Source organism: Cervus elaphus, chromosome 21, assembly GCF_910594005.1.
Source record: "Cervus elaphus chromosome 21, mCerEla1.1, whole genome shotgun sequence".
NCBI lineage: Eukaryota > Metazoa > Chordata > Mammalia > Artiodactyla > Cervidae > Cervus > Cervus elaphus.
Window position 1 is genome coordinate 20,739,143 of NC_057835.1, and position 26,630 is coordinate 20,765,772.

Here is a 26,630-nt window from a genome sequence, read left to right on the forward strand (position 1 = left end):
ACAGTCAAATATAAAAAGATTACTACTAATCACAAAAAACAGACATCTCATGTTAATGGTTTAGTGCTTTTCGATTTACGGGAAGAGGCAAGAATCTGGCTCAACTATTTAGAGCCAGTATCCTGTTTTTCTCCTGGGCACCCACCATCTGGGTGCTGCAGTGGCTGGTGGCTTGATCGCAGGCCATAGTCACTATTTACTGGAATGGAAGTCAACATTCTTTGTTTACTGACATGGCAGGGAATATTTTTGTGTGCGTGCAAAGTGGCTATTTTCTCTGCCTGGAAAACTCCTCACCGTTTTGCTTGGGGGGGCTCAGCTCAAGGGTCACCTCCTGCAAGTTCTCTTTGACCATTTTCATCTAGGGTGGCCATCTCTCAGGTACTTCTTCAGCTGTCCAGTGGTAAAGACTCAGTCTTTCCTTGCAGGGGGTGCAGGTTCAATCCTTGGTTGGTAAACTAAGATCCCATATGCTGCAGGGTGCGGCTAAAAATAAAACCTGAAAAAAATATTTTAAAAGTGGCCATCTCTTCCCACACTTCTGCACTCCCACCCTGCCACTCTACCCCCACTATCCTAATTTATCTTCCTTATTTTTCTTATCACGAGTTTGTAATTATCTTATTCGATTATTTGCTCATTACCTCCCTATCTTGGTTAGTAAGTAAGCTCCAGGGGAGACGGTACAACAGCTCTGATGACTGCATCACCTCCAGGGTCTAGAACCCTATCTGGCACTTACCAAGCCCTCAACAAACTTTGGTCCGAAACAATGAACAAATGAGCAGCTACGTGGTACTTTAATTTCCTCCTTCTCCTTTAAATACCCTCCAAGTAGACCCACCTGGATTATAAATCCGCACGACTAGGTAGAGGGCGTTCAGCCTCGCCATTGGCTGGAATATTTGTCGTTGCTGCAGGCAACCACTGTTCCCCACCAGTCGTGTTGTCGGCCCGGCCCGGCCCCGCCCCTCTCCGTCCCGCCTCCGAGACGCCGAGCACCTACCCAGTAGTGAAAAACTACGCTTGCCCTTTAAGCGGCGGGGCTTCTGGTCAAATTCGTCGGCGGCCGCCGGAAGGGGAAGTTTCGCCGCCGAACTCTCCCTTGCTGGTCCGAATTCGGTGGCGCCACGTCCGCCGGTCCCCGCCTTCTGCACCGGGGGCTGGGGCGGCTTCCGCCTGGACATTTTCCACTCGCAGAGCAGGCCGCGTCGCGAGGGGGCCGGGACGGGGAGTCGGGCGGCTGTGCGCATCCCGGCCACCACAGAGGCGAAGATGTCGGACATCGGGGACTGGTTTAGGAGCATCCCGACCATCACGCGCTATTGGTTCGCCGCCACCGTCGCGGTGCCCTTAGTCGGCAAACTCGGTCTCATCAGCCCGGCCTATTTCTTCCTCTGGCCCGAAGCCTTCCTCTATCGCTTCCAGGTACTGACCGACGACGGGGCAAGTGGCGCGTACAGACCCCAGGTGGCCCCGCCGCGGCGGAGCGTAGACTGGCCGGTTGCGGACGCGCGGTGCCTGGTGGGACTTGTAGTGCAGAGGCTCCCGCGGTTTAGGGCGGGGTCCTTTGGTCCGGGGGTCGGGTGGACGGACGGGTGGACTGCTGGCCAGGGGTCTGAGCGTGGGCCTGGATTGTTGGAGACGTGGAGGCTCCACTGTTTGGCCCGGTGGGAAGGGACTGATTTCGTCCTTCTGTTAAGATTGTGCTCCCCGCCCTCTGTGCTCCGAGAAGGCGGCAGTGGGAAGGTAAGCCGGATAAGTTGTCTATCTGTGGGACGCCGGTGAGTGGCAGGCTGGGGCCACCTGGAGCACCTGCCCTCCGACCTCCCTCTGCCACTCACGTGGGTGGCATGTGGACGTCGCCTTGCTCAACCACTAGCCGAGTTCTTTTTATGTTAATGGAGTTTCTTTCCAACAGGAGTGACTTGAAAGTCCGAGGTGCAAAGAGTGAGTCTGTTTATTTGTGTGTCTCCCAGGTCCTTAGTATCTGGGAGGTCGTAGTTGAATTTATGAAGGACCGAGTAAAGAATAAATTGCTCCAGAAATGGAATCCTTTTTTTTTTTTTAAAGCCTCAAGGGAACAGTTCAGGGTAATATTCCTGGTAAGCGAATATTAGTTTTATGGAGGTTTATCTTTATTCACCGGATTCTGTGATTTAAATCTTTAATCAGTGCAGGTTGGAGCCTAAGATCTGACATTAATTTCAACACATTCTTTGGACCGTGGGTAACACTGTTGTCTTCTCTGTCTTCATTGGCTATTTCTTAGTTTTCTTTGCTGGTTCCTCATCTTCCTGATCTTTAAATACTGTGGTGTACTCCTGGCCCTCTTTCCTGTATTCTCCCTAGCTGCAGGTGATCTTGTTTAGTTCATGGCTTTAAATCATTTCTACAAAATGAAGTTTCTCAAATACAAATATACATACTTTCAGTCCAGATCTGTCTCACTTCCAGACTTGTATGTCCAACCATATACTTGAAATGACCACTTAAATGACTAACAAACATCACATACTTAATGTGTTCGACACTATACCCTTTCCACTGTAAATAAATAGCAACTCCATTATTATAGGAGCTCAAGCTGATAGTCATGGAGTCATCTTTGACTTCTCTCACATCCCACAGTCTGTCAGCAAATTCTGTTTACTTTAGACAAACATCCAGAATGCAGTCCCTTTTTATTCTCTGTTGCAAGCCATTATCATACCAGCCTTGTTCCTTTCAGTCTTTACTCTAGACAGTTAAGAGTGATCCTTTTAGAACATAAATCCATGTCCTGTCAGTCTTCTGCCCAGATCCTTTTAATGTCTTCTCAACTGACTGAGTAAAGTTCAAGTCCTTTGGCCTGCAAGGCCCCCTGCTGCCTCTCTGAGCTCATCTCCTACTACTCTTCACCTTGTATATTAGGCTCTACAATGGGATCTTTCCTGTTTCTTCAGCACCTAACTCCATCCTTCCTCAGGACCTTTGCACGTGATGTTTCTTGCTTGAGGATGATAAACATAGTTTACCTCCTTACCTCCTTCAAGTCTGCCCAAATACCACCTTATTGGCATTTATGATTGCCCTGCCTAAAATAGTGCCTCTCCTCACTCTTGTCTCCCTCACCCATAATTTTAATTGCTGCATATCACCCCATGATGTCCATCAGCCTGCTTCTCTTGAGAGAATAAAACTCCACGAGCACCACTTGTCTTGTGTACCACTGTCTTTGTTACCTGGATCCATGTTTGGCACATAGCAAGTGCTTACTTGTTGGTTGAATGCATGGAACCAGTGCTGGGCACTAGGGTTACAACAGTGAACAGGAAGAAAATAAGAGAGAGGCATGCGACTTTGATAGAGTATTCTAGAAAGGCCTCAGAGTATATTTGAACTGAAATCTGAAAGATGAGCCAGCTTTGGGAAGGTCTGGCTCTGGGGGCAGTCTTGCAAGAAGAAGAAATAATAAGTGGAAGGCTTAGAGGCAGGAGTTAGAATTAGGAAGAAGACTGAATGGTTGGTACAGAGTCAGTGGGAGGGATGAGGATTAGTAGGGAGTACAGAGAGATAGCCAGGAGTAAGTACAATAAAGCAAAGATGAAAAAGTGGGCTGGGGCTCAATCCCATACGGCTTTGTGGTTGAACTTTAATTTGAAGGCACTAGAAAGGCAGAGCCTTTTGAGCAAAGGACTGAAATATTCTCTTGGCTACTCTTTGGGGGGTGAGGGGAGCCCTAGTGGCTCAACAGTAAAGAATCTGCCTGCATTGCAGGAGATGCAGGTTCGATCCCTGCATCAGGAAGATTGCCTGGAGAAGGAAGTGGCATCTCGCTCTAGTATTCTTACAAGAAAAATCCCATGGACAAAGGAGCCTGGCAGGCTACAGTCCCTGGGGTCACAAAGAGAGTTGGACACAACTTAACGACTAAACAACAAGTCTGTAGGATGGATTTGGTGTTGTGAATGGGGGCAAGGGAGGGCTAGGTAATGGGACCAGAGAGATAAGTTAGAGGGCAAGAAAGATGGTGATTTGGATCAGGGTGTCTGGGAGAGAGAAATGAATAGGTTTGGGAGTTGGAGTGGGCAAGATCGCAGCCCAATGGATGCGAAGGGTGAATGGGTGAAGAAGCAGGTCTCGAAGAGGTCACTGTTTTCACAGGAGCGGCTGAGTGGCTGGTGGAGCTCTTTTCTGAGATTGGGAATGTTTAGGGAGGCCGAGTTTTGGGGGTGGAGGAGGGTATGATAAAGAGTTATATTTTGGCCACAGTAAGTCTAAAGATCTGTAGGCATCCGGGTGAAGTTGAGTAAGGCAGTTGGGTATTAGAGTACAATCTGAGTGTGCAGCCAGAATTGCATATTCGTTTCTGTTTGTTTTGTTGAAATGTTTGTTGCCTGGCTGAGTGCTGTGCACTTTTTGCCCAGTGGCATGTTAGGTAATGCGCAGTGCTCATAAATGATCGCAAATCGTAAATGGTCCTAAATGAGAAGGGCCTGGTCAAAACTGGCTCTTCGGCTCTCCTTGCAAAACCTTGGTTACTTCTGTAGTCAGCTTGGTAAAAGCAAGTCTTTCTAATAGACTGTGCCAAGTCGCTTCAGTCGTGTCCAACCCTTTGTGACCCCGTGGACTGTAGCCCACCAGGCTCCTCTGCTGCATTGGCAGGTGGGCTGTTTACCACTAGCGCCATCTGGGAAGCCCTCTAATAGATTACAGGTGTATAATGTTAAAAATGGTGAACTGATCAGAAAGGTCATCATTCATGTCACACTTTGCATAGTGTTCCCATCTTCTTTGGGTTACTTCTTGTAGGCTTATTATCCTGAGAAGTGGGGGAAGCTGTTGGCAGGAGGCAGGACCATGCGCTGACTGCACAGGTGTGGAGAGACCAGTATCTGTCCTTTCTTTCTGCTGCTCTGACTCCTGCTCTTTCTGAACAAGTTTAGCTTTCAGACCCACCTGGAGGAGCTCTTTTCAGCTGAAGCAGTTGAAGGAAAAACCGCATTTGAGAGACTGATGGATGGGGGCAAACAGTGTGTGATGTGCTTTCTGCCAGAGGCTCCTTTTTTCTTTAAAAGCTGCATTTTTGAACAACTTGGGAATGGTCGATTTAAAATTGTGAGTTCATGTTGGAAGTGAGAAAGTTACTTTTCCTCCTTATCCGTGGGTTTCCTGTGAGAAGCTTGTTGGTTTGGAAGCCTCCCGTTTGTAATGTTAGTTCCTTCGTTTGGGTAGATGGAAAGGCATAGATAGGCGTGTGTTAAGGCTCCTTGTACTGTTGTCCGCAGTTCTTCATCCCTCCCCTCTCACACCCGTCAATCAGTTAGTCCGCAGGGATGAAATGGCTCCATATTGCTCCCTGATTAACTGGAAGAGAGATGGCAATTTGCTGCTGCCCTTGTGGTTTCTGAAATGTCTTTCAGGGCTCCCTGCATGGGGATGTTTCATTTCTTTGGGCAAAATAACATCACCGCCTTACTTCTTTGTTGGCTTCTTCATAGTTAACCTCATTGAGCCCCCGCTCATTGAGGTCAGCATTACCCCAGTTGATAGCTGCCATTTCAGTTTCTATTTTGGTGGGTTCCAGATAGTTCTCTTAACTCCTTTGCATAATATCTAGCAAAATACACAGTGACGTATTTAACAAAACATTTTGGAGGGTGCTTTCTTTCTAACCAGGCACAGCGAGTTATTGTTCCTTTTCTGTGAGAGTAGAAAAGACCGAGGATTTCAAATAGTTGAGTCACGGTCCCCAGGCCTGCCTCAGCCCCCTTGCTAGTGGCATGCCCCCAGGAAAGCTGTGCGTCCTTCTTGAGTATCAGTTTCTTCACTGAAAGTGTTAGTCTCCCAGTCATGTCTGACTCTTTGTGACCCCCATGGATTATATAGCCCACCAGGATCCTGGCATCCTGCTGGCAAGGGAATTGCCAGGATATCCTTGCCAGGATTCCTCAGGCAAGAATACTGGAGTGGATTGCCATGTCCTTCTCCAGAGGATCTTCCCGACCCAGGAATCGAACCTGGGTCTCCCACATTGCAGGCAGATTCTTTTCTGTCTGAGCCACCAGGGAAGCCCTCTCTTCACTGAAAGTGGGGATAATTTAATGCCATAAGTTACCTCTGTTGTCACTCCATTGATTATGACATGCTCCTTTAATATTTTTTGGAAGAGTAGGAAAGTACAAATTACACTATGTGAATGTATTGATTATAAGGCACATCCTAATTTTGGAAACAAAAATGATTATCTTCAAATCGAGGAAAAATGTTCTCTACTTCATCCCTCTCTTATATAAAAACATGGAAAAATGTTTGTGAAGTGCCCAGTAAATAGTCTCGTGGGTAATCAATTAAAAAATAGTATCTATTTAAAAAAAAATAGTATCTGTTTTATTTATTAGCCAATTCCTGCCATTGTTGCCTTCTCTCCTTGAGCAGTAATATTCTAATTTTAATTTGTAATTGAAATGTAACTATGTAACTGCTGAATTATTTTCCTGTTCTTTTGGTCCTGTTAAAAGCCTCCTGACTGGAAATGAGAAGATACGAACTCTCAATTTTTCTTAATTTGTTTCCAGGAATAATAAGAACTGACACCAGCCAAATCGGTGTTCGGTCCTGGTGCCACATTTGCCAAGCTTTCGCTCACGTTATCGTGTTTAGCCTGATGACAGCAAGCCTAGCAGACTGACACCTGAGTGTGTTGGGGAAGAATTATATAGACACATACCTGGAAGGGGCATGAACTTGGGCTGGGGGCTGAGCATAGAAGTAGCTTCAGGGTTTGGATTTAGAGCTTTAGTGGCAAGTGTTCTGACATGTACAGTTTTTAAATCTTGCCTTTGCAGTGCTGTCCACATTGTACGGTTCTGCTGTGGTCTGTAGCTAAGGTTACCCTTTAGCTCATAGCTTCATTTTTAAACTTTTTGTTGAGTTATAGTATACAAGCAGGATGTATGTATATATGGGCTTCCCTGGTGACTCAGCTGGTAAAGAATCTGCCTGCAATGAGGAAGACCTGGGTTCGATCCCTGGGTTGGGAAGATTTCCTGGAGAAGGGAAAGGCTACCCACTCCAGTGTTCTGGCCTGGAGAATTCCATGGACTATAGTCCATGGGGTTGCAAAGAGTCAGACACAACTGAGTGACTTTCACTTTCATATATATATATATATATGTAAAATAATTGCCATATAGTTAGCAACCAGATCAAGACACAGAACATTGCCAGCATCCCCCAAAACCTTCCTACTGTTCCCTTCTGGTCACTCTCATCTCCAGGGGTAACTACCGTCTTGACTTTTAATACTGTAGATGGCTTTTCCCAATTTTCTTAACTTTTCCATAAATGCAATTACACAAATATTTATTTTTGTATGTCTAGCCTCTTTTCAGCAGTTTGAGTCACCCACATTGTTGTGCGTGGTTATAGATTGCTCATTCTTACATTGTTCCCTTGTGTTGAACACACCACCATTTATTTACCCTTTCTTCTGGTAACAGGTTTTTTGGAGGAGTTCTGGCTTTGACTCGGATGAATAGTGAACACTCCTTGGTGAACATAAGCGTACATATATACCTAGGAGTAGAATTGATGACTCCTAATAGCTAGTTTAAAGTTCACAATGGAAATTGAGTGCCTTTCACTTGTTTTTCTTGCCTGTCTAGTGTTCCCTCCCCCTGCCCCTGCCCCCTCCCTCCCAAAAAAGTGAAAAGCTGGAGTTTGCTAATACCAGCATTTGGCACATGGGTGCTCTTCTTTCTTACTTACTTGATGACCCATGTAGAATTTTTTTTTTTTTTAAACTCCAAATCAACCAGTCCTTACTGTTTCAGAAAATTTTTTGTTTTTGATAGTTTAAAAAAAAAAAACAAAACTGCCCTAGACTCTGGATGGCATTTGTAATGATTTCAATAGCACGTTGTCGCATTGTTTGGGAGATTTTCATTCAGGGATGGTTGGACTAAACACTCATCAGAAGTTGTTGGACCAGTAGCTGACGCTGATGAGCAGTGTCTGGTGTTTCTTTGAAGGCCTCTATGCTAGGGAGCACATGGCCTTCTTGCCCTCGTTAGGTGAGGAACTCTGGGCATGATACCTTAACTCTACTGAGGGGCCTAGCTTTCCTCATGAAAAGGTGAGTGGTGATGCTTCCTGCCTTGGGGTTTCTGTGGAGTTAAAATAAGATGCTTGCCTGTAAATCCCATGCCCTTTGTACTGCCCCTGGCTGCCTCTTAGGGATCAGGGGATCAGTACAGGCTTTCTAGGGTCGAAAAAGTACCTTTACCACTCACAGCCCTGAAAATAAAGCCATTTCCATTTCTTGACTGTCTCCATACCCATTAGAGGAGAGGAGGGCATTTAGTTGGGTACCTTGTTCAATGGGGATTTCAGAAATTATTACATTGTGTCCTTCTGAAATGATGAACTATCTCCTGGTATTTTCATATTATAATTTTAAAGTAATACAAAGATAATTCCAAGTCCCTTAGATCAGTGAGAGCAAGTATAACTCAAGGGTAAGCCTAATGAACTGGGAAAAGAAGCGCAGTATTTTGACAGTCGCTGATTTCCAAAGCACAGGTGCACACAGTGGCTAAAAATAGTGTCGTGTCGTCAGTGTTAATGAAAAATGTAGTCAGGAAAACCTGGAGGTTTCTTTTCCAAAATCAGGCCTGGAGTAACTTAGAAGAATGTGGGGGTAGATTAAAATGGGAGTTTGTAAAAACCAGGTCAGCACGTGTCTTCTAAAAGATATTGTAATGATAGTACACCCCACACATTTTTTTTTTTTTGGTAAAGCACCTTTTTCATCTACTTTCTTAATTGCAAGCTTTGACAAAAATCTGTGAGTCAAGGAAGGAGAGAGTAAAAGACAAATGTCACAGGGTAGATGAAGATGCAAACTCAAAGGTCTAGATGTTTCCAAGGCCCCACGGGTTCCTAAGAGCCAAGGCTACAGCTCACTTGCTTCTGGTCTTTTCCCCCAGTGATTTTCTGAAGCAGAGAGTGAATTTGTGGGCTTGCTGTCAGTTCATTTGAGGATTCTACAAGCAGTATAGTAGTACTGAGAATTTTTACTGATTTTAATTATACCTCATAATAATGATGTCACTTGTGAGAGGCGTTGTTAAAATAGAGGCTTAGTGTCATAAACTCCAGAGTCTGGCTGTCTGGGACAAACTTTTCTTAGCTCTACCAATTATTAGCTATTGCCTAACCTTTTTTCATCCTGTTGCCTCATCTATAAAATCTACCTCTTGAATTAGGGCATGCACATGAACATAAGAGCACATTATTATTTTTTTTTTTTAAACCATTGACTAAAATGGATAAAACCAAAGAGGATATCATTCCTCTTTTACAGTGGAAACTGTGGCTGAAGAGTGAGAACATGTAAGCCCTGGCTGAAATCTCTTGTCTTTTCAAACCATTTCCAGGGCTCTTTCTGTCTGTCTGTTCTGTTTCTGTGATAAAATTGTGAATAAACCCAAATGAATTTTAACTTGTGTTGTTTTACTGGTTTAAGCACGGGGTTGCTGGAAAGTGACTTTTCACGGTATGAAAAGTGCATTTTCACCCACTGGGAGTGAAGCTCAGAGGGTCACAGTCTGTCCTTGGAGCATGTGACCTGCCAGCCATGCCTGGCCAGGCCCCACAACGAATGCCCTCTGCTCCAGCCACACCCAGGTTATTAGCCGCACCCATTCATTTATTGTGCTCTCACAGTTCTTTGAGAGTTTATACTCACTTTTCTGAGACCAAAGTTCCCTTCGTTGCGCCCACTCTTGCTTCTGCGAACAGACTCCCCACTATTGAGACCTCCTTGATGTAGGGACCCCATCATTCACACTCGTGCAGTAAGACACGCGGCCGTCAAGCCAAAAGCCAGCGTTATGTTGGCTTTTCCAAAAGTCTGGGAAGGCTGCCATCTTCAACCACTACTATTTGATGTTCTCGAGGTGTTAGCCAATAAATTAGACAAGAATAAGATACAAAATGTTATTTACAGGCTTCCCTGATAGCTCAGTTGGTAAAGAATCTGCCTGCAATGCAAGAGACCCCAGTTTGATTCCTGGGTCAGAAAGATCTGCTAAAGAAGGGATAGGCTACCCACTCCAGTATTCCTGGGCTTCCCTTGTGGCTCAGCTGGTAAAGAATCTGCCTGCAGTGCAGGAGAACTGGGTTCAGTCCCTGGGTTGAATAGATCCCCTGGAGAAGGGAAAGACTATCTGCTCTAGTATTCTGGCCTGGAGAATTCCATGGACTATATAGTCCATGGGGTCACAAAGAGTCAGACATGACTGAGCGACTTTCACTTTCACTCAGAGTTGAGTACTTGGACTGCATTGGGAGCTTAGGGTCTTAACCACTGGACCACCAGGGAAGTCCTGATACTGTAATTCAGTTTTAAAATTTTTGTTTATTTATTTTTGGCCACAGTATTCAGAATCTTGGGCTTCTGGTGGCGCTAGTGGTAAAGAACCCGCCTGCTAATTAATGCAGGAGATGTAAGAGATGCAGGGTTGGGAAGATCCCCTGGAGAACGGCATGGCATCCCACTCCAGTCTTCTTGCCTGGAGAATCCCATGGACAGAAGAGCCTGGAGGGCTGCAGTCCAGGGGTTGCAAGTGTTGGACACGACTGAAGCCCTTAGCACGCAGTGCACGTTTGGGATCTTGGTTTCCCCAACCAGGGATTGGATCCACATCCCCTTCAGTGGAAGCGCAGATTCTTAGTCACTGGACCACCAGGGAAGTGGCCTGTAATTCATTTGTGATAGGCATAGCTGTAAGCCTGATTCTAATAAGTATTGCCCATATACTTCTGTTGTATTGGTTGTTTTCAACTTGTCTAGAAGTATTTATTGTTTGTTAAATGATGCCATCTTAACTCCATGGACTTACAGGTTGATGGGACTGTAGCTGATAAAACTTTTCTTCACTTGTTTTCTTAAATTATATTGGTGATAGCTCTTATCACTGAGGAGAATGTTTTGCAAGGGTTAATTTTGTTTAGTTAAAAGAAAAAAAAACAAATCTCAGCTTAGAGAAACTAACAGCTGTGTTTTGTTTTGATCTGGACAGATTTGGAGGCCAATAACTGCCACCTTTTACTTCCCTGTGGGTCCAGGCACTGGATTTCTTTATTTGGTCAATTTATACTTCTTATATCAGTACTCTACTCGACTCGAAACAGGTATGTCATCCCTGGTTTTTCTAAGTGTTGTTTTTGTCTATTTTGCTAAGCCATGTATTTACGTACTGGAGGAATTTTGAGGGCAGTTAGCATATGTAACAAAATGACTCAGGGACTTCCCTGGTGGTTCAGTGGTTAGGAGTGAGCACTTTCATTGCCGGGGGCCCAGGTTCAATCCCTGGTCAGGGAACTAAGATCCCACAAGCCATGCAGTATGGCCAAAAAAAAAAAAAAAGAGGAAATGGCACAGTAGTGTAAATGTTCAGTAAGTAGTAACTGTGCCAGGACTCTACAAGGCACTTAGACTGTTTGATTTTTAATTCCCACAGGAGCACCGTGGGGTGTCACACAAGGGCAGAAGTTTCCGCATTTTGTTCATATCCTGTGTGGCTGGGCAGGATACCTGTCACTTGTCGCGACATCTCCCTCATTTGTGTCACACGGCAATCCCTGTATTTAAGGCACAGTTGGGCTGAAGTGTGTACATCTCCTAAATTGGTGTTGAAAAAGACTACTTTATTGCAAGTAAAAGCCTAGTCCTAGTCTTTGTAAGTGAAACACTCAACTTTTTAAAAAAATATATAGCTAGGATTTATTTTTTTGCCGTACTGTGTGGCATGTGGGATCTTAATCCCCCAAGCAGGGATTGAACTGGGGTCCCCTGCACTGGAAGTGTTCAGTCTTCCACTGGACCGCCTGGGAAGTCCTGAGAGGCATTTTTTAAGACGTATTTATGTATTTTGGCTGTGTTGGGTCTGAGCTGTGGAATGTGGGCTCTGTAGCTGTGGCATGTGGGCTTAGTTGCCCCACAGTAGGTAAGATCTTAGTTCCCTGACCAGGAATCAAACCCGCGTCCCCTGAATTGGAAGGCAGATTCTCAACCACTAGACCACCAGGGCAGTTCCCTGAGAGGGGTTCTTAAAAACGACTTGATTGATCTATAATTTATATATCATACACTTCCATCCACTTAAGGTATATAACTCAATGATGTTCACAGAGCCGTGCAGTCATTGCTATAATCATTTTAGAACATTTCATCACTGTAGCCGTTCCTCATTTCTATTCAGTCTCATTTCCCCTGACCCTGCTGCAGCCCTCAGGCAACCACTAACCCATGTTCTGCATCTTTAGGTTTGCCTCTTACGGAATTTCTTATAAATGGAATCATATAATCTGCAGTTTTTTGTATGACTGGCTTCTGTCACATAACATGGTGTTTTCAAGGTTCTTCCATGTAGTATTTATGATTAGCACTTCATTTTTTTTTTTTAGTTTTTAAAAATTATTTAAAAAAAATTTATCTGGCTATACTGGGTCTTAGTTGCAGCATTTGGGATCTTTAGTTGTGCCATGTGGGATCTAGTTCTCCAACCAGGGATGGAGCCGGAGCTCCCTGCATTGGGAGTCCAGTCTTCCCTGGACCACGAGGGAAGTCCCTCTTCATTTCTTCTTATTGCCAAGTTAAGATGCTGTTGTATGGATTTACCACATTTCGTTGTTGCATTCATCAGTTGATGGACATTTGACTTGTTTTCTCTTCTTTGCTATTATGAATAATGCTATACAAGCATTCATGTAGAAAGGAACTTTTGAGATCTTTCAGTTAACCCTCTTAATTCACAGACAAGAAAACAGTGGTCTGGAGAGGTGGTGATATGCCCCACAGGTCACAAAGCCGTTTGAGAAACACAGCTAGGGCTGGAGCCCAGTTTACTGACCCCCGTCTACCTTCCACCATACAGTTTTAAGATAACATTGCGACAAAATGTTTGCCACCTGCATTTTTCCCTGCTTGGCTATTTTAAGTATCTAGCAGTGTTGGCTGGTTTATAAGGATTCTGATGGTGAAACTAGAAGACTGCAATTTGAGGACCAGTTAATTTGTAAATTTCCAGTTGCAAGCTTGCCAAATAATACAGTACTGTAGTTTGTGTAATTACGGTATTTTAAATATTCAATCTAAAGAATCCTTAGAAATCACAAAGCCAAAACCACAGCAAGAGAAGCACAGCTGTTACTAGAATTTAGAGATTTTGTGAAGAGTTTCAGCTCTGGTACATCATCCTGATTCCCTCCCATTAAGCATCCTTAAAACTGTGGCTAGAGTATGCCTTTGAGGTGGGGTGGGGGCAGATAAGGAAAAGAGAAGAGACTTTTGCCTGAAATCCAGTTTCTTTTAGGTCGATTTTCTTTCTGCCTTTCTGATACTGGTTAGGATTGTTACTGTTACTTTATTTTTGTCTGTTGACTGCGGTGAGTCTTCGTAGCTGCGCTTGGGCTTTCTCTAGTTGCGGCGAGCAGGGGCAAGTTTGTTGTGGTGCGTGGGCTTCTCATCACGGTGGCTTCTCTTGTTGCAGCCCACAGGCTCTAGGGCATGTGGGCTCAGTAGCTGTGGCACAGGCTTAGTTGGCCCATGGCACGTGGGATCTTCCCAGCCAGGGATCTAACCAGTGTCCCCTGCGGTGGCAGGCAGATTCCTTCCTCTTGGATCACCAGGGAAGCCCAAATTTATTTTTTAATTAACAAATTTTAGGTTTTTAAAGGCTGGTTTCCATGTATAGTTATTACAAAATATTGGCTACGTTTCCCATGTTCTACAACACACCCTCAAGCCTGTTTTACACCTAGTAGTTTGTGCCTTCTGCTCCTCAACTCCATATTGTCCCCCCACAACTAGTAACCACGTTTGTCCTCTACATCGGTGAGTCTGCTTCTCCTTTGTTATATTCACTAGTTTCTTGTATTTTTTTAGCTTGTTAGGATTATTTTTAAAAAGTGGGCTCTGTATCATGTCATTGTGATGGGGTGTGGAGGGGAGGGGAAGTGGCTGAGATAGAGGGACCCTGCCCTCGTTCCATTCTTTTCTCTGCCTCTCTCCTGGTCTGCCAGTGGGAGGTGTGAGGACCGTCCTGAGACGGGAAAGCGGGGCTGCTGTCCGTCCTTTGGCCCAGTAATAAGGCAGAGCCCAGTACGTGGTGTAGCAGAAAGAACACGTAACTAGTAGTTAGACTTACTCTGCTTCTAAAACCCAGGTGGCTTTGGTCAGGTAGCTTTATTTCCTCGTCTGTAAAAAGGGGGTATAGGTCTTCTCGTTCTCCCTCACTTGGGGGAGGAGGAGGAAGAATCAAGGCTGCAGAAAGGTGTGGCTTTCCACTACTCTCCCCACCGTCGTCGTCCTTTGCTAGAGTGTGAGCTCCTGGAAGATGGAGACTGAATTGTCTCAGTAAGCCCAGTGCCGGACCGAGAGAGAGCGTGTGTGTGTGTGTTCAGTAATAACAACAACAGTAAGTTCAGCCTCGCTGTGGGGAGGAGTCACAACGGTAGGCAGTATGGACGTGATTCCTCCCGACAGAGCTTACGGTCAAATGGGTGAAGAAGGGATGAACCAGGCAATCACAAATGTGTCTCCATCTCGTGATGACAGCTGAGACGGAAAGGCCAGCGAGCAGGCTGTGAGGGGCTTCGGGGCGTGGGGTCTTAGTAGCTGTGACCTGACTCTCCTCCCTCTGGATCTCTCCTGGCTCCTGCTAGCCGAGCAGAGCATGTAGCGGACTGGAATTCAGTCAGGAGGGCAAGATTAGCCTTGATACCTGGGTGACTTTACTTCAGGGCTTTACTGCAGACATGGTTTTAGATAGTAAAAAAATGTTCTTTTGCTTCCGAGGAGTGATTTAAAAATATTCTCATGTTTTTGCTTCCTCTATAGTTTTTTGAAGTATTTCTGAACATTGAAGTTTCTTTGTTCTGAAATTCCGAACCATGACATTTGACTTATTTTTGTTTCCAGGAGCTTTTGATGGGAGGCCAGCAGACTATTTATTCATGCTCCTCTTCAACTGGATTTGCATCGTGGTATCCTTTCGTCTGTTATTTGGGGCCAGAAATAACCAGTTTTGGGTTTTTTTTTTTTTCAGGTTTGGGGAAATAGGCAGTAACCTGTAGGACATTTCCAGTGGTAGTTATTTGCATCTTTATTTACTGTAGTTAATAATTAAGAATCATTAAAGTTCTTCTCAATAGCGGTTGTAAATCACTGAGCCCCAGAGTGATGCCTTCCCTTGCTGTTGTCTTTGTGGGGTTTTTCCACATTTGGTTGATGTTTATTACCGTTCCCTCTTCTTGTTCCCAGTTCTCTGTGTTCTCGGGTGTGACAGCTTGTTGACTGCAGCACAAAGAGATTCCATGCCATGAGACAGCTTTTGAAAGCTGTGGTCCTTATCAGAAAACTAATTTACAACCAGCATCCTTGCCTCACTTGAGTGCCGTCCGGTAATTCAGTCCCTCTGTGAGGACCCGGCTCTGGGAGAGGCCCCGGCGGGCCTCGCTGCTTGCTGTGTGTCAGCTGCGGTTGTCAGCAGCCTTTCGGCTTGCGGACCTTGCCAGGTGGTGAGTGCGGCAGAAGGGGCTTGTCAGCTCCAGCCCTGTGCAGAGTTGGTGAGCTCAGAGTGGCTCTGGGGCTCAACGTCCGTTGAAACCTGGCCAAGAGCCCAAAAAGTGTGGCACTTTGCATGCCCTTTCCCCTCCTTTAAGGGAAGATCAAAAACTTGTTTTGGACTTCACCTGTGCTGGGGAGCCTTGAATGAGAGGAGAAGCATTAGCTATTTCAGGGGGCGCAGGCCAGTCTGTCTCCTAACTGCAGTGGCAAGGCCCAGAGGACACAGGTGACCAAACTGAGTCATGGGCCAAAGTAGTTAATTTCTACTATTTCTTCATGATTGGAGAGTCTAATAGCGTGCTCAGTGACGGTGACTAGATACCTTTTGTGTTCTGGGGTGTTTTAAGCAACCTGAACTATAGAGAAGTGTTTTTCCTTCCGGAAACTGGAATGAAATGAACTTTTATTAGGTGTGGAATGCTCTATTTGTGTCTGATCTTTAACTTGACAAACCAAGATTACTGGCTTAGCAATGGATATGCAGGTAAGTGTCCCTTGAAACTGTTTGCCAAAAAAAAAAGAAACTGTTTGCCCTTTCGTATGTTTCAAATTTACTTTTAATGGCCTTCAACAGAAGTTTAAACTTCAAAAGAAGTTTAAATTGCATTAAATTGCATTAATTATATGGTATTTTGAAGATTCCAACGTGAGTTACCTAAATCATTACTTTCCTTGCTCATTTCTGGCTTCTTTATTATGTGTGAACGTTGAGAATGATGGTTATCCAGTATTTTCTGAGCATGTACATGGATGTGTATTTTTAAAAAAATGAGAATACACCATAAGTAAAGCTTTTTGCATACTTTTTTCAAGTAACAGAACTTGACCCTGGTATTTCTGAATCTATTCCAAATAATGTAATTGTATTTTATTAGAGGATTTTAAAGCATGCATTGCATGTTTAAGTAAAAGGGCCAATTTATAATTGTGGTGAGTTTAATTTCTTTTATGCATTTTCAATGCATTTTGAATAGCCATGTGATAATTTATTTGGAGGGGAGAGGTTAAAAACAAAAAAAGATAGATTCACGCTAAGCCTCTGTTTTTAGCCTTATCTTTACATGTTCGCTTCTTTTGTTGCAGTTGCTGATGATTCCTCTGATCATGTCAGTACTTTATGTCTGGGCCCAGCTGAATCGAGACATGATTGTGTCATTTTGGTTTGGAACACGATTTAAGGTACTCTAACCTAGTTGGAAAAACTGCCTTTTCATCCGTCTCTGCAGAGATCTTGCTCTTCCGCCAGAGGTGTACTTTCTGACATGCCCAGCAGAGGTCACTGCAGAGCAGTGAACCGGCGGCTGGCCCCTGCTCCCCTCCATAGCTCCCCTGGGTTTCTGTAGTCAGCCCCGCCTCCTTTGCTGACCTCACTCGCTCTGGACCTCAGGCCCCTCAGGCGTGTGTCCTGAGTGAGCTCATGGATGTGAGTGTGTTCGGGGGAGGGAAGGAAGGATACTCAGATGGAGCCCTCCCTTTTAAAATCTCTTCTTATCATTTCCATTAGGTATTTTACATTTAAGCTGAAACAGATTGGTTTTTTTGCCCCCCAACACTTCCCTTTGTGTCTCCTCTCACAATTTTCCACCTGTAACATTGTTTTGATTTTCTTTCTCTTGTAAATCCTGCCCATTCTTAATCTGAGTTGGTACTGAACATATTTCTTCCTCTCCTGCCTGGAATTGGTCTTGCCTGTGGGCTTCTGAAATATTTTGTGTTCTTCTTACCGTCCTTACCACATTCTGCCTTCAAGTTATTGATATGTAACCCTTTCTTTCCCAGTTTGTGATATTTTTGTAACTCCCTTAGCTCTTAAGTATAATGTCTTTGACTCTGTTAAGGGGTGTTAACCTCAAGTAAACAGGCCGCCAGATATATCTCCAGCCAAGGCGAGTTTACTGGGGAGCTCCCTAGAGCTGCATTTCGGGATCTATAGCCGTGGCAAGCCACATCCTAGTCCTTGCAGCCTGTGGTAGGAGAGTGCGTTTATAGAGAGAGGAAACGGAAGTCAGGCGGGCCGTGATAGACAAAGCTTTTCATTGGCTGAGTCCTTATAAGGAAAGAAGTGTGGCTGCTTCCTGTTGGGCTCAGCTGTTGAAACAGGACTGAGAGCTCCCCCTTCTGGTCTTCCAACCCTACTTAATTGAGGTTTCTGTTTATAAAGGGGCTCAAGTGTTGGATGCATCTCGAGAGCTGTCTTATTTGGGAGAGTATTAGTTCAGGATACTGATGTATAATTCAATAAGGGTTCAAAGTAACTGTGAAATATGTAAAAGGAGAACCTAAAACAATGAGCTGTTTTTTAGTTGATTGGTCACAATTTACTGGCCGGAGCCTTCCTGTGACTCTATTCTGGACCATTTTTTATTAGCATCCACAGGACATTCATCTGCTTTCTAAAGCTATTTGTTATAATTCAGCAGGTCCTGTATTACATCTGAAAACTATGAGCAAAGTACTGTCTCTCCAGTTGCCAACATGTGAATAATTTTAGATGGGAAGTTTCAAGTATACTAGGAGTGATGCTAGACGGAGCTAAGGAATTTTTGCAGGACTTTCCAAAGGATGTTTAAAAACGCTTGTCAGGACAACCTTACCCAGTTCAGCCCCCAGGCAACCGTGTCCTCTGCAGGTGTGGTTACTCATGTTTCTGTATATTCTCTCCTAGGCTTGTTACTTACCTTGGGTTATCCTTGGATTCAACTACATCATTGGAGGCTCGTAAGTGATAGTACATTTAATTTCAAACTAACCCTTGGAAGACTTCCATTCTTCTTTATCTTCCTTCCCTAATCTTTATAACACTTTGAAGATTCTCAGCATTGATGATGCTTTTGAAATAATTTCATTTAGATGTAATTGATTAAAATCCCAGGGCTTTAAGCACATTTAGCACTGAATGGTTTTTTTGTTGCTATTAGTTTGTTGTCATAGGATAGCTTCCCTATATGCATTTTTGAATAAATATTTATTTCTGGATTCACTGTCCAGATTGAGCAAGTATAGACTTAATTTTATCCAAGCCGACTCCTCTGTGCATAAAATTCATGTTTTTATTTTTAAGGCATTTCCAAAATGCCTTGGAAACTGCTCACCAGTCACAGGAATCCACAGATTCTCAGATGGCAAGTTTTGTTAGTGGTTTGATAGTATGAAAGTTTGGGCCAAACAGGGTCAAATTTCTAGTCTGGAATTAGACCTGAGGCTTAGGAAAACCTTGAACGGATCCATTCATAATTTTGGTAGGAGGATTTCAAGATGCAGTTCTTCTAACAACTCCTGCTCTTCAAAATATTTTTAATGTTTTAAAACAGATTTTGATAGTATTAGTTCTTAACCTGATGGTGTCTTTGCTCTATGGGGTTCTAACTTCTGCTGTGTATCCCTAGGCAGAAGGGAATGAATTGGGTAAACAGACTCAGTTTAGAGCAGAGGAAGTCCTGGGCGTTGGTCTGGGAGCAGTTGTAGACGTTGATCAGGCCCTAACAGGAATGATACTGCAGGAGGAGACAGAGAAGGATATGTAACAGTAAGAGTGGATCTGTAAAACCTTGAAGTGGCCTATATGTCAGCCATGGGAAAACTGAAGAAGGGCCATGTTTATTTTAGGATTACAAGGTGAAGGTCAGCTTTCCAGAGTGATCTCTGTGGTGTCTTACAGTCAAGGATACAAGAGGTGAGGGAGATGTGATCCGTGGCTGCAGGAACAGGGGAGCGGACATTTTTTATCCTTCCTTGCTCCTGTGCCTGTCTCTCGCCAGCCTTCAAACATGCCCTCGTTTTGCAAACACAGTGTTTATGACTGAAAGCGTTCAGAAGCTTGCAACTTCCCACTACCCCCCACCCCTTCCTGAGGCAGGAAAGTGGCAAAAACAATGTTTTGAGAATGGGCTGGGGCTTGAAAGAGATGTCAGAGAGGCAGCTGGCCTTGAAGAGCCCAGACACCATTGGTTCAGGAGGACTGATTTCGCTTCTCATTTGGGATGTGCGCGCCCCTCAGACTGCACGAGGGCTCACTGTTGGGCTGTCAGACTCCCAGGGACCGGAAATGAGCTGCCACGAGGGATCGCTTCCCTCTGCTGTTAGTTAAAACTTGCTGCGGCTCACTTTACTGCTTGAATGTCTTCAAACTCATCTGGCTCTCTGTTTGCAGGGTCATCAACGAGCTAATTGGAAATCTTGTCGGACATCTTTATTTCTTCCTCATGTTCAGATACCCGATGGACTTGGGAGGGAGGAATTTTCTGTCCACGCCTCAGTTTTTGTAAGTGCGTCTACCCCCTCTCGTTTGACAGTTTCCATGTCCGTCTGCCTCCCGATAAAAGACTCTGTGAGGGGTAGGAGTTCCCTCTTTGTCTGATGGAGAAAGAGTGAGCCAGCCAGGGACTTGCCCTGGTCACTCCAAGCTGAGGCCCGCTCTTCTCCTGGAGCCTTCTTCTCCCTGTAAAACCCCGAAGTGGCCTGTATGTCAGCCATGGGTAAACTCAAGAAGGGCTGTGTTTATTTTAGGATTACAAGGTGAAGGTCAGCTTTCCAGAGTGACTTCTATGGTGTCTTACAGTCAAGGACACAGAGGTGACCCACGGCTCCCTATGAGGCCTGAATCCAGGCTCCAGGAGAAGAACAGGGAGCCGTGGGCTCTGTGGCGGGCGGGGCGCTTGTGTGTGTTTCCAGGGTGAGCCTCAGGGGCCCAGGGTGACGGAGGTACCAGTTTTACTCAAGATTTCAGCTGAGGAAGGTGTAAGAGGGTAAGCAGGTTCATCGGTTAGCAGTTTAAAACATTTTTATATTTAGTATCATAGACTAGAACGTTTAAAGGTCTTTTCGAGGTTAAAGTGAGAGACTGGAGGCTTGTGTCCTGCAGCCCGTTCTTTCTGTTTGCGGGGTGCACTTAGTGAGGAGGCTGAGGGCTCAGCTTTGGTTTGGAGGCAGACTTGGGTCAGAGTCCCGTTCCCCTCATCACCCAGTTCGGATATTGGGAAAGTGACTCAGTAAATTCCCCCCAGCTTTCTTTTCGAGTCTGTGAGTTGAGGGGTGGCCCCGTCTCACAGGACGGCCAGAAGTGGGCTTCACCCTCGCCAGCACAGTAGTGGGTGCTCAGTAAATATAAGCGCTCTCAGCCTTGCTCCTGAAGTTGGGGCGGGGAGAGGGGGCGGGATTCTGATGCACCCTCCCACCCCCTCAGAGATGCTGACACACGTAAGTGTGTAAGCAGTGTGACTGTCCTGTCAGGGAAGCAAATGGCTGTTGGAGAAGGGACCAGTAAATTCGCCATCTGGTGTCGCAGCCAGCCTGACAGTCACTCCTAATCTCTGGTTGGGCATATGTGGTGATAGCTTGCACTTAGAAGCTTTAAAAAAAAAAAAAAGTCAAAAAACCGCTTTTCACATCTTGCTCATTTTAATGTTTTGCAGTTTGCCACCCTTCTAAGGGGTTAATGAGGGCAGTAAAACTTGAGTACCTCCCCCTACCCGTCACTTTCATAGGTTGGAGGAAGGTATTTGAAAGTCCTTCATTGTGAAATATACAGAGAAGTACACTGTTGTTGTGTATGTGTGTCTTTTTCTTTGCTTTCCCCCCCCCCCCTTTCATTAAGAGCATGAAAAGAAACTTGTTTGTCTTCTGAGTTTTGAGTTGCCTTCAGGCTAAAAAAAAAACAGATGACCAATCTGCTTTCTAATTATCAAAGGACACAATAACAGCAGGCTTGGATTTTTAATCTAGGTTTATCAAGTCTGATGGCAGATGCATCATTAAAAAAAAAAACTTGTTGCTTTGGGGGGCAGCCAAGAGTTATTTTACTTTAAACCGCCATATTCTGATTTAATAGCTTGGAGACATTTCTCAGTTGTGGGCAACAACATGTATGAGATTCTAGTGGCAAAACCAACAGCCCACTGGAGCCTGCCTTCCTCATGAGCTTTCCCTGTTGGTGGAAGCCCTTCTGTGAAATTTTGCATAAAGATCAGATGACAAAATGTAGCTCCTTGCAGAAGCAGTAACTGCTTTGAAATTATCATAAATCTTTGTTGATTATGTATAATTGGGTATCTTTTTATACTAATTACTTGCATTTAATTTCACTATCTGTTTAAGCAGTGGCGATGGCTTCCATATTGTCTCAGAGTCAGAAGCAAAGCAAGACAGCCCTGGCGTTGCCTTTTTTAAGTCTTCCAATTTATTATATACTTTGGAGGAATGTTATTTGTGCCAGAAAGTTATGAATGTTGGGAAACCAGTGCTTGGAAATACATGTTGATTTAATGATCAAGCTGAATTTGTTTAAAAGGGAAGATGTGAATTATAGAATTCTAAGACGTATCACTGTTTTGCATTCTGCTTAGAAAAGTAGACAGGGACTTCCCTAGCAGTCCAGTGGTTAAGAAAACACACTTCCACTGCAGGCGGCAGGGCTTCAATCCCTGGCTGGGGAACTAAGATCCTGCATGCTGAGAAGTATGGCCAAAAAAAAAAAAAAGGTAGACAGATCCTCGTCTGTTATTTTTGTTTTTACAAGGAGTTTAATTGTCTTTTTGGAGAGGGAGTGTGCAGCTCACAGGGTTGGTGTATAAAGACATGAGGACTTTGGTCACTAACTGCTGTCGTCTGAATCAAACACTGTGTGTCCTATGGATGGTGTGAGATGCAGGCTGTGGGATGGGGTTTGAGCCCCAGAGTCAGGCTGCGTGGGTTTGAATCCTGCCTGTCATTTCAGAAGAGCTTGACTCAGTTCTCCCTCAATTTTCCCATCTATAAAATGGGCTAATAATGGTATCTGTTGAGGGCAGTTGTGAAGATGAGATGCATTTTTAAACAAGCAGTACCCAGTGTGAGGGAAACGCCTTATGATAAAGTTGAGCTCCTCAGGCTTCCTGCTGTGGGCAAGTCACCCCTCGTGGTTTGTTCTTGGTGCCAAGTGAAAGTGAAGTCGCCCAGTTGTATCCGACTGTTTGTGACCCCATGGCCTGTATCCTACCAGTCTCCTCAATCCATGGAATTTTCCAGGCAGGAGTACTGGAGTGGGTTGCCATTTCCTTCTCCAGGGGATCTTCCCGACCCAGGGATTGAACCTGGGTCTCCCTCATTGCAGGCAGACGCTTTACCATCTGAGCCACCAGGGAAGCCCTTGGTGCCATGAGGGGTTTAAAACGGGGTATCAGATCACAGTCTCTGTGCTTCAAGCCAAAAATCAAACCATCAGGATCTGATAAGTGGAACAGGTGAAAATAGATGCTCGGTTGACTAATAATCAAGGAAGGAAAATAGTTTGAAAAACTACTGAGAACATAGAGTCCCGGGTTTACATTTTCTTAGCTGTTCTGTGACTCTAAATTTATTAATTTGTAAAGTTATTAATTTGTAACGGAAATCAGCTAACCGTTTTGGGCCTCAGCTTTCCCACCATCAGTGAGATGGAAAGAATGCAGTTGGAGGAAACACAATGAATGAACTTGAAAACATGCCCAAACTCCAAGACAGAAAGCCACCTTTTCCCCTGTCCCTTGATGGACATGAAGAACCCAGTTGCATCATGGAGATGCTGTGTGCTGTGAGGTGCTCACACACTGGTTGTGGATTTGTCCTTGGAACTGAATTTACTTAGGGTCCTTTGAGCAAGCTAGCTCCATATTTATATAAACCAAAATGCTATATAGGTGGTTTTTTCTGGTTCCTAGGATTGTGGGTGTTAATGTTTTTGTTTCCATACTTACTGTTCCCACATAAATTGCTTTTGTAATCAGGAAAAAAAAAATTTAGAGTGTGAAGTTAGTGTGAAATCTTAGTTCAAAAAAAAAATCATAAAAAGTGAGTGCCTTCTGTGGTCAGGGCATTGAGCTAGGTTCTGAAAGGATGCCACACATGCGTGCTCGTCCAGTCGTATCCGACTCTTTGTGATCCCATGAACTGTAGCCCACCAGGCTCCTCTGTCCACTGGATTTTCCAGGCAAAAATACTGGAGGGGGTTGCCATTTCCTCCTCCGGGGGATCTTCCCGACCCAGGGATCGAATCTGTGGCTCCTGCGTTGCAGGTGAATTCTTTGCCTGCTGAGCCCTGTCCTCAGCCTCTCCATGGCCACAGATGAACGTAATTCGATGTGACAGATGTCATGGGAACCCCAGGAAGGGAGATAAGGATGGACAACTACGTGGAAATGACTGGTTTTCTCATTTTGTGTCTCGCCCACTCTGTTCCAGGTACCGTTGGCTACCCAGCAGGAGAGGAGGGGTGTCAGGGTTTGGCGTGCCCCCGGCTAGCATGAGGCGAGCAGCCGATCAGAATGGCGGAGGCGGTCGGCACAACTGGGGCCAGGGCTTTCGGCTCGGGGACCAGTGAAGGAGCGGCCTCCGGCCTGCCCACCAGCCTCTCTACTCAGATGACGTTTCCTCCCAGCGCGGGGTGACCTTCACCACCGAGTTCTAGCTGATGCTGTTGGATCTGACCCACACTGAATGTAGTCTTTCAGAACAAGACAACAGTTTTTTAAATCCTGGAGAAAAAAAAAATGAGTGTTCCTCGAGTTTCATGATTCTCATTCAAGTCCTTACTGCTAAGAAGAACAAATTATCAACTGTGCAAGTTTCAGGACTGGCCATATTACCATTATTATTACTATTTTTTTTTTGATGTCTTTTCTTCGTTTTCCATCTGAGTAATGGGTTTTGGCAGGTCCGGCTCTGCCAACAACAAGCTGGGTGTCTGGCATTGGGTCACCAGACCTGTCCACGGGGCTCTTACCTCTTCCTCGCACACACGTCTCCTTCCTCCTTTTCCCCTCCCTCACATTCCCAGCTAGAGGAGTCTGCCCGTAAAATGGTTCTGCCTCTGACCAGCTCTCTCTATTTATTGACCTTTGCCACAGCTTGGCCACAGAGACCTGTTCATGATGTTTCACAGTGGCAGAACCGTAACCCTCGGGCAGAAGGCAGAGCAGTGGATGAAGCTTCCTCGGCCTTTGGAATTGCCGTGACCTGCTGTCAGTTGTCACCGTTTGCCACCTCATCAGCTATTTTGATTTAAAAAAAAAAAAAAACCCCGGCGTCAGTGAGGACTCCAGATCGGTATTAATGAGGCATGAGAGTCATTGCTAGGCGTTTTTTTATCCTAAGTTAAGTGATCAAAACTCTAGTGGAGTTGCACCTTTCACAGGGGCTGGGTTTAACTCGGTGTAGGCATCTTGTGTAGGGCGCTGTGTGTACCCAGTGTGGTGGATTTGCATTGTGCTAGAAAATTCTAGCCCACATTGGCCACAGGGAGAAGCTCTCTTGGAAAGGCGCCTGGTCATTGATTCTACTTTGTTCTCATTCTGGGTATATGTTTATTGAGTAGAGTGGAGGGGAGAACTTTAAACCCTGTTTAAGTTGTCTTTTTTTTGGGGGGGTAAACCATCCCCCCGTTTTCACCCCCATGGCCATATGCTTCAGTTAGTTGTGAGGAGTGTGCAGCTCCTTGTATGTAGATCTTATTTCAGGAGATGTTATAAGCACATCTAAGTGAATCACATAATTCTGGGTTGTAATGGCTTTAGACTCATCTGCGTTTGAAGGGCTTTTTTGTTTTGAGTCATGAAGGTACATCAGACCAACTTCAATACCCACAAGTCTTTTTTTACCCCCCCTCCCCAAGGTGGGCTTTTTCCATCAGAGCTAGGCTTGTCACCAAATAGTTTTTTTTTTGAAGGCTATGATGTTTCGCACAGTTTTCTCGTTTTATATTTTTTTTTTCATTTTATATTTTTATTCTGAAAGTGAACTGCTAGGAGCAGTGCTGAGTGGCTGCCATACTCCGAGTCAATTAAAAAGGCCCTGAACATTTGCCCAGTGGTTCTGTATAGGAAGCACTGTGCACTAGTAGGATGACTTTTTGCCCCACTCTGAAGCAGTGATGTGTGTTATTCTAGGAAATGGCGATTTGAAAACAGCTCCTCGGTTTTCATGAGGTTTGTTTGCGTGTACCTCTCCATATTTAATTTATATGATAAAATAGGAGACGGGGAGAATATGAACCCCAGCTGTTATGTGTTCTGCTATTGACCTGTGGCCACAATAAAATTTACTTGTGAAATTTTAAAAGCCCTTCTTCCTATTATGTCGCCCTAGCACCCACCAAGCAGGAGTGGAGACTCAGAGTGTGTGTGAGTGTGTGTGTGTGTGTATGTAAGAAGAATCTCATGGTAAGTGAGCTAGTTTCCTGCACGCCTTCTCAGCAGCTCAAATGCCCAAGAGCAAGAGTCTTTGTGAAGGTTCCAAGTATTGTTTAGAATTCTTCAAGGCCAAGTGTTCATTACGTTCTTCCTTTCAAGCAAATTTAAGAAGCTGATAATCTTATTAATTTTTGTCTGGATTACCTCTCTTGGAATAATTTTTGCTACACAAGCTATTTGAGATTTGATTTGGCAAGGCAAGACATAACAGTGGATTCTCTTTGTGAAAGGAAAAAGAAATCCTAATTTTGTATAGAGATTCCTTTTTTGTAACTAATCTTTTTATTGATAAAAACTATAAATTAAAACGTACAACTTGATGGTCGTCTGTCTTAAGTTTCCGTATCGCTGCTCTGCTGCCTCTTTAGATGGGATGAGGTTTGTGTAGCCAGTCATCTCGTGGTGTCCAGTGTGTGTGGCTCTGATAGTGACACAGCAAACATTTTTCTAGCTACTTTCGTTTACGTGCTGGGAAATACCTGTAGAATTCATTCTTGGAAGCAGGGTTTATAGGTTTTCATTATAATGAAGCAGGATGGGGCTTCCTTGGTGGCTCATGGTCTGTCTGCCAATGTAGAAGACAGGTTCAATCCCTGAGCAGGGACAATCCCACATGCCACAGAGCAGCTAAACCCATCCACCACAATTACTGAGCCTGTGCTCCATAGTGCTGTATAGAGCCCAGGAACCACGACTGTTGAACCCATCTGCTGCAACTACGGAAAGCTGTGTGTCCTAGAGCCTGTACACAATAAGAGAAGCCACTGTAACAAGTTGGGTGATGGGAAGGAGCAGGGCTGTGCATCCCCGTC

At 44.7% G+C, this 26,630-nt stretch overlaps 2 protein-coding genes across 4 annotated transcripts in view; one reads left to right on the top strand and one right to left on the bottom strand.

Annotated features, from left to right (window-relative positions):
• The window catches only part of TBC1D31 (TBC1 domain family member 31), a 78,999-nt gene extending 77,865 nt beyond the window's left edge, over nt 1-1,134 (bottom strand). The window contains exon 1 of the mRNA XM_043880441.1: nt 1,007-1,134. The gene's annotated coding sequence lies outside the window, so the exon portion shown is untranslated. The remainder of the gene's footprint in view (nt 1-1,006) is intronic.
• Nucleotides 1,086-26,138, top strand: DERL1 (derlin 1). 3 transcript variants are annotated; one of them, XM_043880452.1, is made up of 8 exons: nt 1,086-1,428; nt 11,070-11,181; nt 14,972-15,036; nt 16,077-16,103; nt 16,703-16,798; nt 18,285-18,337; nt 19,770-19,880; nt 23,813-26,138. In XM_043880452.1, exons 1-8 carry the CDS (start codon nt 1,276-1,278, stop codon nt 23,949-23,951), a joined length of 756 nt encoding a protein of 251 aa, XP_043736387.1. In that variant the 5' UTR covers nt 1,086-1,275; the 3' UTR covers nt 23,952-26,138. The 3 variants fall into 3 exon arrangements, with proteins under 3 accessions (XP_043736387.1, XP_043736388.1, XP_043736389.1); XM_043880454.1 differs by lacking the exon at nt 1,086-1,428 and adding an exon at nt 1,599-1,749; XM_043880453.1 differs by lacking the exon at nt 11,070-11,181 and having other exon boundaries at nt 1,318-1,428.
• The last annotated feature ends 492 nt before the right edge of the window (nt 26,139-26,630 follow it).

Excerpts from the sequence above, each read along its gene's own strand:
- DERL1 (XM_043880452.1), top strand. The coding sequence starts at position 1,276 with ATGTCGGACATCGGGGACTGGTTTAGGAGCATCCCGACCATCACGCGC. Across the intron at positions 11,182-14,971 it reads CTCTACTCGACTCGAAACAG|GAGCTTTTGATGGGAGGCCA; the intron begins GTATGTCATCCC and ends TTTTGTTTCCAG. Across the intron at positions 16,799-18,284 it reads GGTTTGGAACACGATTTAAG|GCTTGTTACTTACCTTGGGT; the intron begins GTACTCTAACCT and ends ATTCTCTCCTAG.